The sequence below is a fragment of the Phalacrocorax carbo genome, chromosome 1, assembly GCF_963921805.1.
Source record: "Phalacrocorax carbo chromosome 1, bPhaCar2.1, whole genome shotgun sequence".
Classification (NCBI taxonomy): domain Eukaryota; kingdom Metazoa; phylum Chordata; class Aves; order Suliformes; family Phalacrocoracidae; genus Phalacrocorax; species Phalacrocorax carbo.
Genome location: NC_087513.1, coordinates 60,156,160 through 60,172,706, shown reverse-complemented (window position 1 = coordinate 60,172,706; position 16,547 = coordinate 60,156,160). Strand labels below are relative to the sequence as shown.

General features: G+C 44.8%; 1 protein-coding gene across 6 annotated transcripts in view; it reads left to right on the top strand.

Annotated features, from left to right (window-relative positions):
* The window catches only part of ABTB3 (ankyrin repeat and BTB domain containing 3), a 178,646-nt gene that overhangs the window by 119,276 nt on the left and 42,823 nt on the right, over nucleotides 1-16,547 (top strand). For all 6 annotated transcript variants that reach the window (XM_064455787.1, XM_064455803.1, XM_064455807.1 and 3 more), the window contains one exon: nucleotides 8,538-8,690. In XM_064455787.1, the coding sequence (XP_064311857.1) occupies nucleotides 8,538-8,690 (153 nt within the window). The remainder of the gene's footprint in view (nucleotides 1-8,537; nucleotides 8,691-16,547) is intronic.

Here is a 16,547-nt window from a genome sequence, read left to right as displayed (position 1 = left end):
AATGATTAAAACGCGAGGCTCTTGCAGGGGGGCTGCTTTCACAGTAGGGGGAGGAGGTGGAAAAGGGCCAGGATTGCTCAGAAAACCTGGAAAAGATTCCCCACTTCCTAATGCCAACAAACCCAACCATAAGATGGATGTGTGACCCCTTCCCATCCCAAATTCGTATTCTGCTTTCAATCTGGTTACTTTGGAAGAAACCCTCTGAATTTTTGGCTATATTTTTGGCACCAACATAAGCCAAGCCTGCTGGGCTGGGTTATCTAACAGCCCTGGGTACCATGTAGATGGCTATTTTGGCAGGTGTGAAAGTACAGGAGAGGGTTTGGCCCTCTCTTTGGGGTCCCCCTTCCCTAATGCACATAGCTGGAGACATTTGTCTTGTGCCAGTGTTACCTATGAAAGTGGTGCTCCTCCAGTGCCTTCACCTGCAGACAGCTGCAGATCATTTAGGTTTGTTCATTATTTTGCTTTCCCAGGAATTAAAAAAAAGAAGAAACTGTACATGAGACCACTGTTACCAAGATTTCTCTCTTGCTTGACGCTTCTGGTTTAATAAAGGGTTCTGTCCCGTGGTTGTGTTTTGCTTCTCAGCCTCTGTAACACTTCCAAAGTTATTGCAAGTAATTTCTTGAGCACCGGAAAGCACAGAATCTGTAGTTGCAGATTTGTGTGATTTTTTTTTTTCCCTTAAGTGGTTCCTTACCCACTTTTATCCACAGCTGTATTGACAAAGCCCTCATTACTTCCTAACTCTCCATGTTCCCCATTAACAACTCATTGAGAAGCGGCGGCTCAGCAGCTCAGCCAGTCCAGAACCACCCATTAATTCTGCTCACACGGCAGCAAAGTTCCTTCTCCAGCATTTCCTCTGCCGCTCCCTGTACCACCCAGCAGCCTTTAGCTTTCCCCCTCGAGTCTTAATTGAGTTGATGGATATGTGTCTGGTTTTAACCTTCTTTTTACTTTCCTTCCCTACTTTTCCCTGTATGCGGTGCAATCCCTTAGGAAACTCCCATGGGCTATTGCTTGCTTTTTATTTTTTGTGCCTGCCTTGCACACGTACACACAAATACACATCCCCTGCACATGCACACATGTGCAAATTGTAGCCTGTAGTAATTTGTGATTAACGGGAAGAGTTTGGGTTATCTGAATTTTTATTTCATGCTTTGAATAGTTATTAGGGTACGTGGCTAATTAATATGATACCACCCTCCTAATGAGAGGAATGTTCTACTGCTATAAAATAACCTGAACTCAACCGAAGCATCTTTGTAACTGGTACAGCTATGTCGTTGTACAGATTTTACCTGTAGAACAATTTCAGTAAGAAGGTAACTAGGGCAGTGTCGCTGATTTAAATTATTATGTGGTACACACTCCACAGGTAGGACAGTCTCCAGCAAAGGCCAGCAGAGTGGAGGGAATGATGGGGAATGCTGACGAAGAACAGGTAAAGTGCTAGCACTGGGAATATGGAAGTCCTGCTATGAAAGCTACTCACCCTGCAATGTGTATATGAAGTAGTCATTACACATGCTTGATGTGCCAGTGTGGCGTAGCCCTATGTAACCCTATATAGTTTTATCCACTACTTAATTGAAAACTTCAGATGGTAAAATCGTAGCCTCACTGAACTTAGAGTTAACACCAGGGTTCGTTTTGCTGGGAGCCTCTGAAAAGAAATCGCAAATCCATCCTCACGTAAATCCTCTAGATTTGCATGCTAAATAACCCACTTTTTAAAAATCCCTTCAGAAATGGTATCGGCAGCTGCCTGCAGCATGTGAGATTGCACATGTTACAAGAAATAGTTCAGGCAGTAGTCGTAGCTGGGCTGTCAGATGGTATATCCTTGCTGGGCTGGGGCTGTATTCTACAACTAATTTATCAAGCTAGAGTTATGCCATCCATGGGATGGCTACAGAATACTTTTTAAATGGAGAAAATTGTGTGCAGCACTGCAAGAACAGCACGTTACCCAGGCCATTCTGTGCGGCGCTTCCAACGCCGGTGTCTCTTCAGGGATTTATGCCACAGCCACTCATGTCAAATCTGATGTCAAAGCTGCCTGTGAAATATTTCCCCATTGTGTTTTGCTGGCTGAGTCATCACTTTGACTCGGTTGCGTTTTAAGTCTTGGCCATTAATGTTTTTAACACAGGAGAGGCAATGGGAATGACGTGTTCCAACACTGGATGCAAGTTCAAAAAAATGTGACTTGCAGATACCCTCGTACGGACTCCAGAGCACCGATGTCTTGGTACACAAACGCCTGAGGGTAAACCCTGCCTCTGCCTAGGCTGGTCTCACTCAGGCTTGTGTGAGAGTAAGGAGAATTGATCCTTCAGCCTGAACAAAATGCAGAACTGGCTTTTTCAGCTGGGCTTCTGGGCTTTTTTAACAGGGCTTCTGGGGTGGCAGAGGAGCTGCCTAGCATAGAGGAGCTGCATGGACTTGCATGGTGCATTAGTTGACGCTGCTGGGTCCCTGGGCAGGAGCGGAGCTGGCAGCTTTCTGGAGGTGTCAGAACGTATTTCCTCACCAGGAAGACAAGTAACTTATGGTGTAAATATAAAATATTAGTTTTGTAGCCTGGAAACCCATCTGAAATGTATGTTAAACATCAGAAAAAACATGCTTTTCTGTCCTCCAATAATGTTAAAAATGGAGTAGCATTGCATATATGGTTTCATGTTCTAAATGAAGACCGTCGGCATTGAGAATGCTTTTCAATTTGTACGCTGGGATTTTCTTTAAAAACCACCCATGAAAAAATAAACATAAAACTGAACAAATGAAAAGACCTTTTCATAACATTAAAGTTGCTGACTCATATCTGCAAGCTGAAACATCTCCCTACCTTTGTCTAGATAGGCTTTTCCTTGCAAACATACAGCCTCCTGCTTCTTGGAAGTGCTGTTAAATCTAAAACTGCAGCAGCAATCAGTAAAACAGCAGTGACCTGAGTGGAGCACTTCGGCTGCCATTGCCACACAGGTTTGCAGTCACCGCTCCTTGGCTGGAGTGAGTGAAGAAACTCAATACCTACCACAACAGCATCCTCCTCGCTAGCTAAAGGATCCTGCAGACAGAATTCACCCAAAGCCATTGCAATAATTGAACCATACAGAAAGTGTTTAAGTTAAAGTGAGGTCAGGTCTATACAGCTGTTTACACTTCACAGCTGGTGAAACTGAGGGAGGGACAGCAGGAGGCAGCTGTGGGAATTCACATCAGAATGGGATTAGCCCTCAGGAATTTCTCCATTCCCATTGTGATGCAGACCATCAAGCCAGTCCTCTCCATAGTGGTTGATTTTAATACGTACCGTGAGCATGTGTGTGGTAGGGCAAGGGCTCAGTGTCTGAAGATCAGCAATGTGAAGTGCCCCTGGAAAGAGAGAGGCTGTCGTGCTGCACTTGAAATGACAATTTTTATTTGAGCACTGTGATTATTTGGGGGAATCTCTCGTGTGCTTGATGAGCTCCTGGACCTGGAGCATGCTGCAGGCTGTGCTGTGAGTGAGGGGCTGGTGGCCCATCCGGGGTTCATGAGCTGCAGCAGTGGAGGAGGACTGAGCCCAGGAGAGGAGCATTCAAAGGTGATGAGCATGCCGTTGGGAAGGGGGTTCAAGTCTGCATGCCAGAGAAGGTGAGAGGCAAGAATCCCACGTTTGGGCAAAAATTATTAAGGAGTCGCCTGAAGGGGAGCTCGGGGAGAGTCACCCCAATAGTCGGAACTGGGAGGAGTGAGACAGGATGTCACTTTCCTGGCAGGGGTTCTCGCCAAAAAGGTGGATTACTCTCTACAAGGGAGAGGGAGCGACTAGGGAGAGGAAGAACTGCTTAAGCTACTAGGAAATTGAGAAGAGGGTGGTTGTGCATGCTGGCCCTGCTCTTGAAGGACTGAGCGGCAAGGTGGAGTGTGAAGTCACGGTCCATGGGCAGCACTGCAAAGGTGGTAGGGCCAGGGGTTATTGTGAGCTGGGATTTGTAGCAGTGCGGGCTCTAGTGCTTTGCAACTCCAGAATTGCAGCAGGTAGTGTCCAAAAAGAGTTTCATTGGTCTCCTCACAGACCCATGCAAAAATAATGAAGCATCCTAGTGCATTTCACAGTGCACATTTCTCAAGTTCATCCGTCCAACGATTCCTCCTGTTTATAAACTGGTATACTGCCACTGATAATAATAATAATAATGATAATGAAAAAGCCTGAGCTATTCCATATACATGATGAGACTTCTAATATCTTTGTGTGTCATCAAGCCAAGGAGGGAAATGGTGGGCAGCCCAGGGCTGCTGTGTGTGTCTTGGAGGAGCACAGGTTTTAGGCAATCCCTCATGCAGTTAAGATGGTGTGAATGGAGTGTGTTATGCCATATGTTTAGGTTGTGTCGCCCTGCACCCCACCAACATCTGCTTTCCTGATGAGCCATTTTGTAGTTCGAAGTGCCCCAGAGGCATTAGCCCTGCAAAAACTGAGTTTGGATTGAGGCCTCATCGGGTGCGATGGGGTCATTGGCCCTGCTCCGGAGTGGAGTGTGCCAGGGAGAGGTGTGTGCGGGTGGTGGCAGGGACCTGCCATGTCTGAGGTCGATGTGGAGAAGGATGTGTGATATCCGGGATGGGAGAGGAAGACAAGTGGTTGTTCCTCGCAGGGGATGCCAGCTGGGTTTGTCTGCAGATGACTGCAAGGCACAGGAGCTTGCTGGTCCCTAAACCATCCCAAAATAGGTGTAAGAGGGGCGCTGGGAGGCAGGGATGCTGTGTGGAGGGAGGAACCATCGATGTGAAGGTTTGTGGGGTGTTCATAGTTTCCCTCTTCTGTTCAGGTAGGGATGCAGTGAGGGTGTGCCAAGGACTAGGGAGACAGTGCCCAGAATGGTCCAACTCTTTGGGATCTGCTTTTTGTTGGCCTCCCCCATCCCTCCCCCACCTCCCAGCTCTTTTGTGTGGGATGGGGATTGCTCTGTGCCAAAACCTCTCCCTGCATCCCCATCTGGCACGTTTTTCCCCTTAGATGACAGTTCAGAAAAAGCCTGTGCCAAAATTCCTCCTTTATTTGGGACATTACTTAAGCTCATGCTTAACTTTGAACTGCAGTGAATTAAAGAGGATGGGATCATGCATTTAAAGTTAAGCACAGGTACAAAGATTGGCCGGAGGAGGAGATCAGACCTCGCTGCTCACTGACTCGCACCCCTGTCAGGTGCTTCTACAGCAATTGAGTTGTTCCTGACTTTCCACATCATTCAGGCAGAGTCAAACCCAGCACATTTGTACTGTGGTTGGATTAATTTAATTAAGGTGCGTGCTTCCAAAACATGTAACTAACTGACTTATCTGCTACGTGTCTGCTCTGGAACACAAAAGTACCGAACTCTTATGGTGGTTACCTGCTGTTGTACAGCAGAGATATAAATCAATGTATACTCCAATGATGTGATGCATTTGCCTAACCTGTTTTTGCACGGTGTCATTTGAAAAGTGAAATATGTCTTGCTGATGTCACATTGTCTTTGTGGGTTGTCAGCTCCATATAACTTTGTGTTCCTCTTTCTTCTCTGGCACACAAACAGCATTTAAAAAAAAATCCCCTTCACATGGTGCGTAGACTTTTGAAGGGTATTTTTAATGTATTACACTCAACCATATTTGGTTCTTTTCTCAAAATACAAATTCTCTGATATGCTCAGATATGCAGTGATGGGGGTTATTTTTGCATTGGAAAAAGGAATGTAATATATCCTGAGTGAACTCCTTGTCCTCATGTACGGACTGAAAGTGGCCTTTAGAGAAAATCTCCCTGCTTCTGCCAAACACTGATTCTTTTCCCTTTCAGGATTTATTGCACTAAATAGCCATGTTCATTTCTATTTCTCTTTTGAAGTTTGCAAGACAAGGAAAGAAAAAAAAAATGCAATTTCATAGTGCAATTATCACAGTTCCTGTAAATTATTTTATTTGCTACGGTCCTTACTGTGGTGGGGCAGATCTGCTGGGTGAATCTTCATTTCTGTGATTCAGACTGCATTCACTCATGCAAACCATAACTTAGAATTGAGTTTCCTTTTAATTGTTTTCCTGTCACCAAGTTTTGTGGGATCTATATGCATTTTTACACTTTCAGTGTGATTTGCAACTCCCTTCCTCTGTTTGCTCAGCAAGTGATGAAAACAACTCCACCGATTACTTGTTGCCAGGTCACCCTCCAGGAGCAGTTATACACCCCTGCTTCTCCCCTCTCCCTCCTCTGACCGCCGCCACCATCATGACAAACGAGCTGGGTTATGGAAATCGTTTTGCGGGAGCTGTAGGAGAAGGTGTTCTCTCTTTATCTGCCTCCTTATGGGGCTGCAGCAGTTCTGGAGAAAGCAAAAAGCCTTGGAAGCAAACACAGCCTGGTCTTGAGGTGACAGCAATGTGTTTGAATAGAATAATGATGAAAGTGGCAAGTCAGGCAAAGACGTCATGTTTTGAAAGGAGGTTGTTCATTTAAACGCCTGTGAGATTTGGGAGCCCAGCATCCCAGAGAAAGTTAGTGGCCTCAGGGCTTCTCTGTCCTTTGGCGCTTTTGAAATACATCATCCTTCCTTAAGAATATTAATATCAGAACTATGTAAAGTCAAGTCTTCAAAAGAGAAATAAATGGCATAAAGAGCTATAAATAGGAAAAGGATATTCCAGAATCAACATCCTCTTAAATAATTTTTCTCAGGGTAGATCCTTTTGGGGTAAAGTTATATACTTAAAATGTGAAGTATTTGCCTACTGGGCACCTAATCCAGACTTCACTTATTTTTTTTCTTTTCCCTCTGAGAAAAGGGACAACATAAGGGAAGGCAAGTAAGGGAAAGCAATATCAAAGGAAAAGGAGCAGGAGAAGTGAAGGGAGCAAAGGTAGGGGATGGTGCTGCACTATGAGGAACATTTCTAGTATCAGGATGATATACTGAGCTAATAAAGAGAGGGAATATGGGAGTATACAGTTAAAGAGGAGAGGAAATGGAGCCACATAAGAAATGAGACAAAAGAAAAAGATTCAGAAGAAGGAGGTAAGAGCAGGTTAATCACAGACATTCCTTGAGGACAGTAGTCATTTATAAGTTTCATCTCTCTTTTTTTTTTTTCTTTTAATATTATAGCGATCTCTGTAACATCCTGTAGCTATGGTATCTAGTTCACAATGTGGACGAAACAGTTTCACTGTGTCTAGTTTTCAGCATTCCTAACTAAACACATGACTTTCAGTATAGTTTTCAAGTAGCTCTTGGACAGAAGTTTTAAAATGATTTTACTATTTTTAGAATTTTGTAGTATATTTTTATAAAGAGGAATTTCTTCTACTCTTCCTCATCGCATCCCCACACAGACTTTGTCTCCCGTGTACAGCTGCGGAGGAGACACCTGTTTTGGACACCCCAGCTAGGAGATGAAGCTGGCACAAAAACTTATCGGGGAGGGCAGTTGCTGCAGCCTGCATTGCTCTGGGGATTTTGTCCACCTTGACCTAACAGGCAGTGACTTTCCAAGATGTTCAGCTGCAGATATTTTATTATTTTTGTCTCTAAACTAGAACTTGAAGCTATGGTTCTCATTTAAGTTTGGCATTTTTCTCTTGTCCCCAAATAATTTTTAGCATAGATGGGACAAACTGTATGCTGTGTGTTTCACCTAAGGCGTGGGCACCTCTTGCTGGGACATGGGGCTGTCCAGGTCTTGTGGAGTGAAGGACCATGTCTCTGATAGACCCACGCTTTACTCAAGTCGGGGCTATGACCCAGAGTCCCACCCTCCTCTTTGGGGGGTGGTTTTGTGTATTTTTGCTCACGTGGCAGAAGAGCTGGTACCCAAAGGTGTAGTGGTTTGACGCTGCTAAAAGTGAAACGAAACAGTCTGATTTCTGATGCTGCTCACAGATAACCTCAATAATACAGCAGGATCAGCTGCGAAGGTCCCCACTTTCAGCGCTGAGCACCAGGTGCACATTCCAGCATCTCCTACTGATGCAGACTTCCTCATGCATTACCTCTCCATCCCTGGCATCCTGGGGTGGGGCATCCCCTCTCTCTGCCCTGGTTCATTCTCCTGTCCCTATTGTGAAGTGGCTGGGAAGCGTACCCAGCCCACTGCATCAGCCAGAGCAGGATGTGGTCCTGTGCCAGGCTCCTGCCCTCTTTTTGGGATACACTGTGCAAAGGATGGCAGGGGTGGGGGTGGGAAGGCTTGCCAGGCAGCTGCACTGGCCTCACAGGAGCCCCGTAAATGAGTGTGGCTCATAAATCTCACTCTTCAAATAATCCTGCTCCAGAGGCAGGGTGAGACATCTTGATTTAGACCTGCTTGAAATCTGCTGAGCCAGTTTGCTCTCCCATGCTTTCGTTTTGCTTGTTTCCTTCTCTCTCTCTCTATATATATTCTCACACATACATACACATGCACACGACACCCCCACCCCCACCCCCTCTCTCTGTATACCTGTTATTTTGAGGCTAGTGTACTGTGGCATTCATGTCTGTGTGCTTTCCCAGGCCGTTCATTGTGCTGCCTCCCCTGATGGAGTGGATACGGGTTGCTGTGGCTCACGCGGGGCACCGTCGCAGTTTCTCGGTGGACAGCGATGACGTACGGCAGGCAGCAAGGCTCTTATTGCCGGGAGTTGACTGCGAACCTCGACAGTTAAAGTAAGTCCACAAAAAAAAATCAGCTGCTTTGTGCAGAATGTGTCTCTCTTTCCTAGTGACAGTGAGCGAGCAGGCAAGCAGAGGGCTCCGTTATTTCCTTGAGAGGTGTATAAGTGCTCAGGCTCGTCGCTGTGTGCATTGCAAAATCGGCTCCTGGTATTTGCTCACATCCGTGGATAAGCCAGTTGCATGGTAATGGGTGCCTGAATATCTCACAGCTGGATCAAGTCCGTATTCTGGTCATCAGAGCTCATATGGTGGTGGTTTTTCTTCTCTTACTATTAAGTTCTGCTTGCTAATGAGGGGCTGAAATCTGCTAATTGTCTGCTTTTACATTGCTTTGCTATAAAATACTGAGATGTAATTGGCAGGGCTGCAGATATTTTTCAGTGCTTTTTTTTCCAGCATTAATACTTAAAGGGTACATTTAAACTTATAGGTAAGACTACCTCTTGCAGTAAAATTGTATTTTTCATGCTAATGTCGATTCAAATTAGTTGTAAATGTCAGCCTAGATAATTTGCCTTTTTCATGTATGAGATGTGACCTTTTGGTTTTCAAATGAAGTCTTAAAGTATTTATTGCCAGGATATGTTTTTAGTGTCTGTTTTGCCTTATTATTATGTACATGTATAAAAGCATGATCTAGGGCTGTTCTGGAGTCAAGAATATATTTAATTTTGATTTTCATATGAAAAGGCATTCTGAAACTGCCTAAGTAGAAATTATGACTGCTATTGCTTCACAAATTTATACATAAACCTCAGTTTTCAGCAGTTTGCCTCTTCATACAGCTGTAGGTGCATTCTTTTTTGCAACACAGAAGGCAGAGCGATGATCTACATTATTAGCTGGGACAACCTGCATCGGAGCAGCTGCCTTCGGTTGACTCTGGCCTTAATGTGCTCGTTTACCAGAGAGTATAATACTTTACTTTGAGATCTGCATAGGCTTTTTATAGTCACAGCTATTCAGTATTTAATTGAAGAAATATGTTGAATTTCGAAAGCAAAACTTGAGCGTTTCAGATTTCAAATCCTGGCTGTAATTGCTTCCTTTGGTATGACCATCTTGGCCCTCCTTTCCAGAAGTCCAGTGCTCTGCATCCCTACTGAAATGTCAGGACTTGCAGGTGCTATGCTCTTTCTGAAGACATAGCACTTGGTTTTGAAAAGGCACAATTAATTTAATACCTGTTGCAGTACTTACGTGGGATTGCAAATAAGGCAATAACATTTCTACTCTACATCCTCTGTCTTAAACATTAAGGTAGATACAGTTAAATATTTGTGCACTAAACAAACCCACACTACATAATTCTTAGTTATATTTTGTCAGGTGGATATGCCAACAACTGGTAGACAGTTTCCCAGGAGTTTCAAAATAATTTGAAGCTGGAGTGAGTTGTATTATGCTGCATAAGAATTTATTAATTATGAAGAACAAATCAGCATTTAGTTTAAAGTTGCCATCAAGAACTCATTTCATAAAGAATAGATGTGGTAGCTGTTGTCCTGCTCGTCTTGCAAGGGAGAGTGAGCCTGAAGAGTGCAGCCTGGGATTAATGAGCCAGGAATGCAAATAGAAATAATTCCCGAGAAAAATTCTGGATTTAGAGAGACCAGACTTTGCAATGTGCCCTTATTTGACTGTAGGGGCCTGATTCACCCCCTGATGTCCCAAAATGAAGATCTCATTCTACTGTGGTGGCAGAGGTCTACAAATGAGTGTCTGTGTACTTCGGGTTTTATTTTAAGGTCTGTGCCTACTGCTGGCGTAGTGCAGCAGGTTCTTTGAGTAGCTGCAGATCAGGCTCTGGATGCCTGTAATCCTGAGATCAAAGGAAGGACTGAGCTTTTCTGAAGAATAATGTGAAGCATCAGGATGTTAATTTGAAAACTTGCAGCTTGTAATTTTTTATTTGTATTCAGTGCAGACCCTCAGCACTTCTCATTTTCCACTAAGCCGAGTGCCATCCTTTCATGCCTCCCCATTAGGGAGGGAGGGTTTCCAACTATCAACTCCCCAGCAAGCATCAATTCCATAAATGCAAACACTGGGAGGGGGGAAAAACAGAACAACTTTGCAGGGGATGGCTTTTCAAAGAAGCTGTGTGACGGATGACAGCTGGAGGATTTTAAATGCAGTTAGCTTGATGTATTTTGTTACTTTTATAGAAATGGCTTACTAAATAGAACCTTGAAACTGGTTCAATTTCTAGGTTTTTCTAAGCAGTCTTCTGTAGTCCCTAAAATATGGAGACCTGAACCCAAAAGTTCTCATGGCACCCTGTGATATTGCATCATTCCATGGTACCGATTCATGACCTGTCACTGCAAACGCTTCAAGCAAAATCAACTTTCATGCTGGAAAAACACACATATGGGGAGAGGGGGAGAGAGAGGGATTGGCAGGATCTCAAAGGCTATGAAGTTCAGGATCAGTTTGGATGAAAACCAAATGTTCAGTTTCTTATCTGAACTGCAGCATGGAGGTCTCGCAGCAGATTCATGTGACACTTCCCAGCACAGTCACATACTCCAGCAGTGAGGTCCCCAATATGTGGCTTTGTAAATAATCTCTGCTTTCTTCCTGCTTTTCATTCCAATACTTCCTCTCTTTCTCCCCTCTTCTGATCTTTTTCTAAAATGATTGCCTTAATTTCTTGCAATGTTTTCATCTCCTGAAAGAGGAGCTGTTCTTGCTATGGGTAGAGGTGTGAGGGTAGCTGCAGTCAGGCAGGAGCTGCCTGTCTCCTTCCTAATCTCTCTTCATTTTTCAGCAGCAGACATTCCAGAAAGTTTCTTCCCATTCCCCAGCCTTGGGAGATGAGCAGGGATCTAAATGTTCCCCTTCCCCCAGGAGTGGAAGCTTTAAATAGAGTAGTTGTCGCCACCTTTTGCAAGGAGGTAGGTTTCACAGATGGATTGACTGCTGGATGCATGATAGCTAGCTGAGACAGAAGCCCAAGTTGCGTCCAAAATAATCTTGGTCATAGTGGGAGACCAGACTTAAATAAAACCTTGCCTGTACCCAGGCCGTGTTAGATAACCTGAGGCAGCTGGATGTAGTCAGTAGAGAACTGTGTGCAAAGTAGCTCTTTGCTGGCATAAATCTGGTGAAGATGGGTGCTCTGCCCTCTGCTCTAGACCTTTTATTAATGAAGGCATCATGGCTGAAGGTAATTTGTTGCCAAAAAGGGGCATGGTGGTAAAAAACTGTTCACCTGCCTTTCTGCTGCAGTAAGGTAGCATCACTTAGTCTGCACTGGGTCTGGCTGGCTGCAAGTATGTGCCTGGTTTTGGCTGCTCCTCATCATCGCATCTGCAAGGGGTACCTTTCCACTTGCTCCACCTAAATACAAGAATCTCTTTGCATGTCTCTCCTTCCTCCATTCTGTGGGACATTTGTTTAAAAAAAAAACCAAAACAAAAAAACCCTCAAAACAACCCAAACTGTTACACGTGCTGGGGAGGATTGCTAACATCTGGGGACTGGAGGCTGATGGCAGAGAAACAGAGCAAGGGAAGAGCATCCCGTATTGCTCAGCGCAAAGGCTGCTGTGGCTTTTATCAGGGTCAGTGGCTTCATTGCTGGTTGCAATATATCATAGCGATCTGGAAGGGTGTAAAGATGCTGGAATAAACTGAACGAGAGACGTGTTAATAGGATGCTGGGGACTGTTACATGGTCACTTCTGCACCTGACTGGATAAAGGCCTATTTTCTGGCCAGTCAGAGGTTAAAAGAAGTGTATAGTCTGGAGCGCGAGTGTGTGTACAAGTATGCCTGTTCATTCTGACATCCAGAAGCAGCAAAAATTGAAGAAAAATCCACTTTGGGGCAGCCTTGGAGACCTGAGTGCGATTCCCCTCCACAAAGGGCAATCCACATGTGTTATTTGAAATATCTTCTTCTATTCTTAGCATTGCCTCAGAGCACTTAGATTCCAAGTCATCCCCTTTCTGGCCTCTCTGGGGAAAGCTGCTTTTCCTGGGTGTTTCTGGGCCTGGCAAGCAGCCCCCTTGCCCCCACGAAGGGCTCTGCCTTCTGCTGAAGAGAATCAGGTGGGCAGCATCTTCACTCCCGGTACTTCCAGTGGTGTGGGGGGAGACATTTCAAGAGATCCTAGCTTACACTGTCTGAGGGTGGGGTTCTGGCTGCGGAAGCCCAAATGTCCCAGCTGGACATGTGACCCCCAGCTTGGTTGGGGAAGGAATGGCCTGTGAGGTTGCCGACCTAGCCCACATGTCCAAGGGACGTTCCTGGCATCTGAATGAAGAGGAACACTGAATGTGGCCTCACAGCACTGAGATCCTCTGGAAGCATTGCCCGTGAGGCTGGGCATTTCTCTGCACCAACAGAGGTGTCTGAAAGCCCTCCCATGATCATTAGTCCCCCAACTCCTTGGCTAGCGGGCTGTGAAACTCCTGGCTGAGATTTGGAGCAGAAGCAGAGTTTAGTCATCTTGAGGAGTGATTTCTTCTTATCCATAGATGAAAAGGCTCGTGCGTTTCTCTTGCACACTGGAGGAGCAATATAGCTCCCCGCAGCGTTCATTACCATCCCACCACAGGCCACAGCTGCTTCACTGGAGGCAGGTGTTGGCAGGAGGAGCCCAGGACAATTCTGTGAAGCGGTCTGAAGTCCTTTTTGGAGCTGTACCCAGAGGGCAGTGATGGCAAATGGCATTTTTGCCATCAGGCTCCTCATGGGTGGAGTCCCACAGGAATCTGTTTTCTTCTTCCCCCATCCTATACTGATGTGCAGCCTGTGGAGACCCCTCAGGCTCTGGTACCACCAGGGTGCATCGCAGTCCCTTGTTTGCAGTCCCTGGTCATTGGGGTTGGACTCCAGAGGACAGAGCTAGGCAGCGGGGTTTGCCCGCCAACCCCGCTGGTATGGTCAGAGCCCCCACTTTACGTTCCAGTCAAATTTAGTTGGAGGTGGCAGCATAGCTGCTGGTGGAGGCAGAGCTGGTGAGAGCAGGAGCTGGTATGACAGGGCTTGTGCCTGTGCACAGATGGAGAGCCATAACTTGTTCCCCTTTAATTGCTTGCTCATATACTTTGGCAACGTTTCTGAGTTATGACTTGGTTCTCCGAGGGTGCTCAGCTCACCCTTTGGGCAGCAAATACCCCTTTTCTTCTCTGGCTGGCTGGCTGTGAGTCTGGGTCCTATCTCTGCTCTTGACAATGGACATAACATATTTTCCTCCATATTTCCTCCATATTTCCAGGAGTACAGAGGCAAAATTGGTATCTCTAAGTCCTGGCCTTGAGGAGGCACCTATGAGAGGTGTGTTTCAGTGCCAACAGAGGCTGTCACCCAAGAACTTAAGTGAATACTTTGCCTCTGGTTTTGGGAATAAAATCCTTGGGGGGAAAGGGAAAATAAATAAAAGCAACAAGGTTATGAGAATGGAAAAACAGTAATCAAAAGGACAGCAAATTATACAGCTTAATGCACTCAAATTGGGGTGACTGGATAACCTCTATCCCAGCAATGAGGAAGAACTGCCTCACAAAATCAGAGGGTCAGAGGGAAATATTTTTAACAATGTCCAGGGCTGTGCCATAACTCTAAGGATTAATAATAGTAATGCCCAACATTTGAAAAGGATGAAAAACGATCTGAGGAAAATTCCAGGCTGTTAATGCAAGGCCTTCGAATGCTTTTTCAAGCAAAGACTGATTAAAGAGATGTTGTTGCGGGAAAAATGGGGAAAAATGTGACACATATTTTCTAAAGATAGATCTTGCCAGACTAATCTAATAACTTTTTGATAAGATAACTGATTTTCTACCCCAAGGAAATTCAGTAGATTTCATCTATTTGGACTTGAGTGAACGATTTGATTCAGTCCATGCAGGGAGCTATTAGTTAAGCCAGAGAAGATGGGGATTCGTAAAGGAGCAGGGGCTGCCTTCAAGTAAGGTGGCAAGGGCTGGGTTGGCTGCAGTGGAGTTACAAGCAGAGATCTTCAGCTCTCCCTCTTAAAAACTGGTCTTTTTTAATTTTCAGAAAGGGCTTTGGCACAAATCTTAGCAGTGTGCTCATGAAGTTAAAATTTGCTGATGCCATGATGTTGAGAGGCATTGTCCTGACAGAGGATGTTTGGGAAATCATCCAGGAAAAAGTGGATGACCTTGAGGGCTGGGACAAAAGAAATGGGGTGAAATGCAGTTTTCCACAAATGGAAGGCAAACACATGGAGATTAATTAGAAAAATACATACTGCAGTGCATACATAGCATGTACACTATATATACAGTATCACATAATGTATTGGGAACTGCGTATTGGAAAGGTGGTGGTAAAAACTGCAGAGCCATATTTAATCTCAGAATGATTGTGAACCACAAAAGTGGATTTTTCCTTAGCCATGAAAAAAGCATATGTATTTTGAGGATGCATCAAGAGAGGTGTTTCTAGTAGAAGTGGGGAAATACGGGTGCCTCTGTATGTGGCGGTGGTAGGAAGTGCTGTGGAATTGCAAATCATGTGTCCGGGTCAAGAAAATACTCACATTGGAGCAGGTACAGAGAAACAGGCTGGGGTGATTTGAGTTTTGACAAAATATTCTCATGGAGGTAGACTAGAAGAAAGGGGCTCATTCAGCAGGGCAAAGTGGGTGCTGAGGGAACGTGTGATTCTTCTTTAGAAATACATCAGGAGCAAACACTGCGGAAGGAAAAATACACTCTATTTAAAGGGCAGTGCGGACACAGGAATATGTGGATATTAACAGGTCATGGGTAAGTTCAAACTGAAAGCATAGATGGATCCAAGCTTTGCTGCAGCATAGGACTGGGTTTATTAACCCTCCAGTTCCGTGTGCTCCTACAGCCGCCGTCCTATTGCAGCCTCGTCCAGAGCTCCGTGTTGCATTTACAGCTCTAATCCAGAAAGGTCTCTGAGCAAACGCAGTGTCTGAGTGCAGTTGAAAACCTGTCTCTAATTGAAAACGAGTCCTAATTTCCAATTAGCCTTAGCATGAGAATACCTAAGTCTGCTCTTCTGTCTGGGACCATCCCTCTTAATGAAGGCTCTCTCGGAAAACAGGATTATGGACCTCAAGAGTGAAGCTTATTTAACATGGGAGCATCCTTGGCTCATTCTAGAGAGTTTTCTTAAGAATATAGAAAGGAAAAGTGCAGCAACATAAAGGGGAGATGTACTATTTTGTTCTTTCTCAGTGGTCCATACCATTTGCCATGTTATCTTAATACTATACCTTGCATAAGCAGTTCTAACTTGAAAGTGAAAGAGGAAGAGTTGCATTTAATGTTTTATTTATGGAAATCCTGTGCTTGTACTAGAGCATGAAAATATAAATAGACTTTAATAAATAGAGATTTGAAGGCAGAAAAATATTTCCATTGCTTTTTGCTCTCCCTTAAAATGTGCTGGGTAAGGGGGTGAGTTTCTGGAGAAGGAGAGAGTAGAAAACTGCTAAGAAATCCTGCCGTTTAATTAGATAAAGCCGCTTTTAAGTGGGGATGGTTGGTGTTTGCCTAGCTCCTTGAACGTCCTTGTTCTTCCTACAAATTTTCACTAATCTTTTAACACCAGCCATGGCTATTGCTGTAATTAGACACAAAAATGCCAAACCAGCGAGCGGTAGCAAACAAGCTACTTGACAAAATCCAGCAGTCCCTTGGGGCAGATGGTGCCAGTGGATGAAGGAGATTTTATTACTTAAAAGGTAGAGCACGGGTTTCCTGAGGTGAATCTCAGCCTCTCCTGCCAACCGGCTGCTTGAAGACAACCATAATAAAAAAATTGTTGAAGGGGAGGACCTTGCCCTTATGTTCTCCTTCACTTTAGGACAGAACACACTTGTACTTTTACAGGC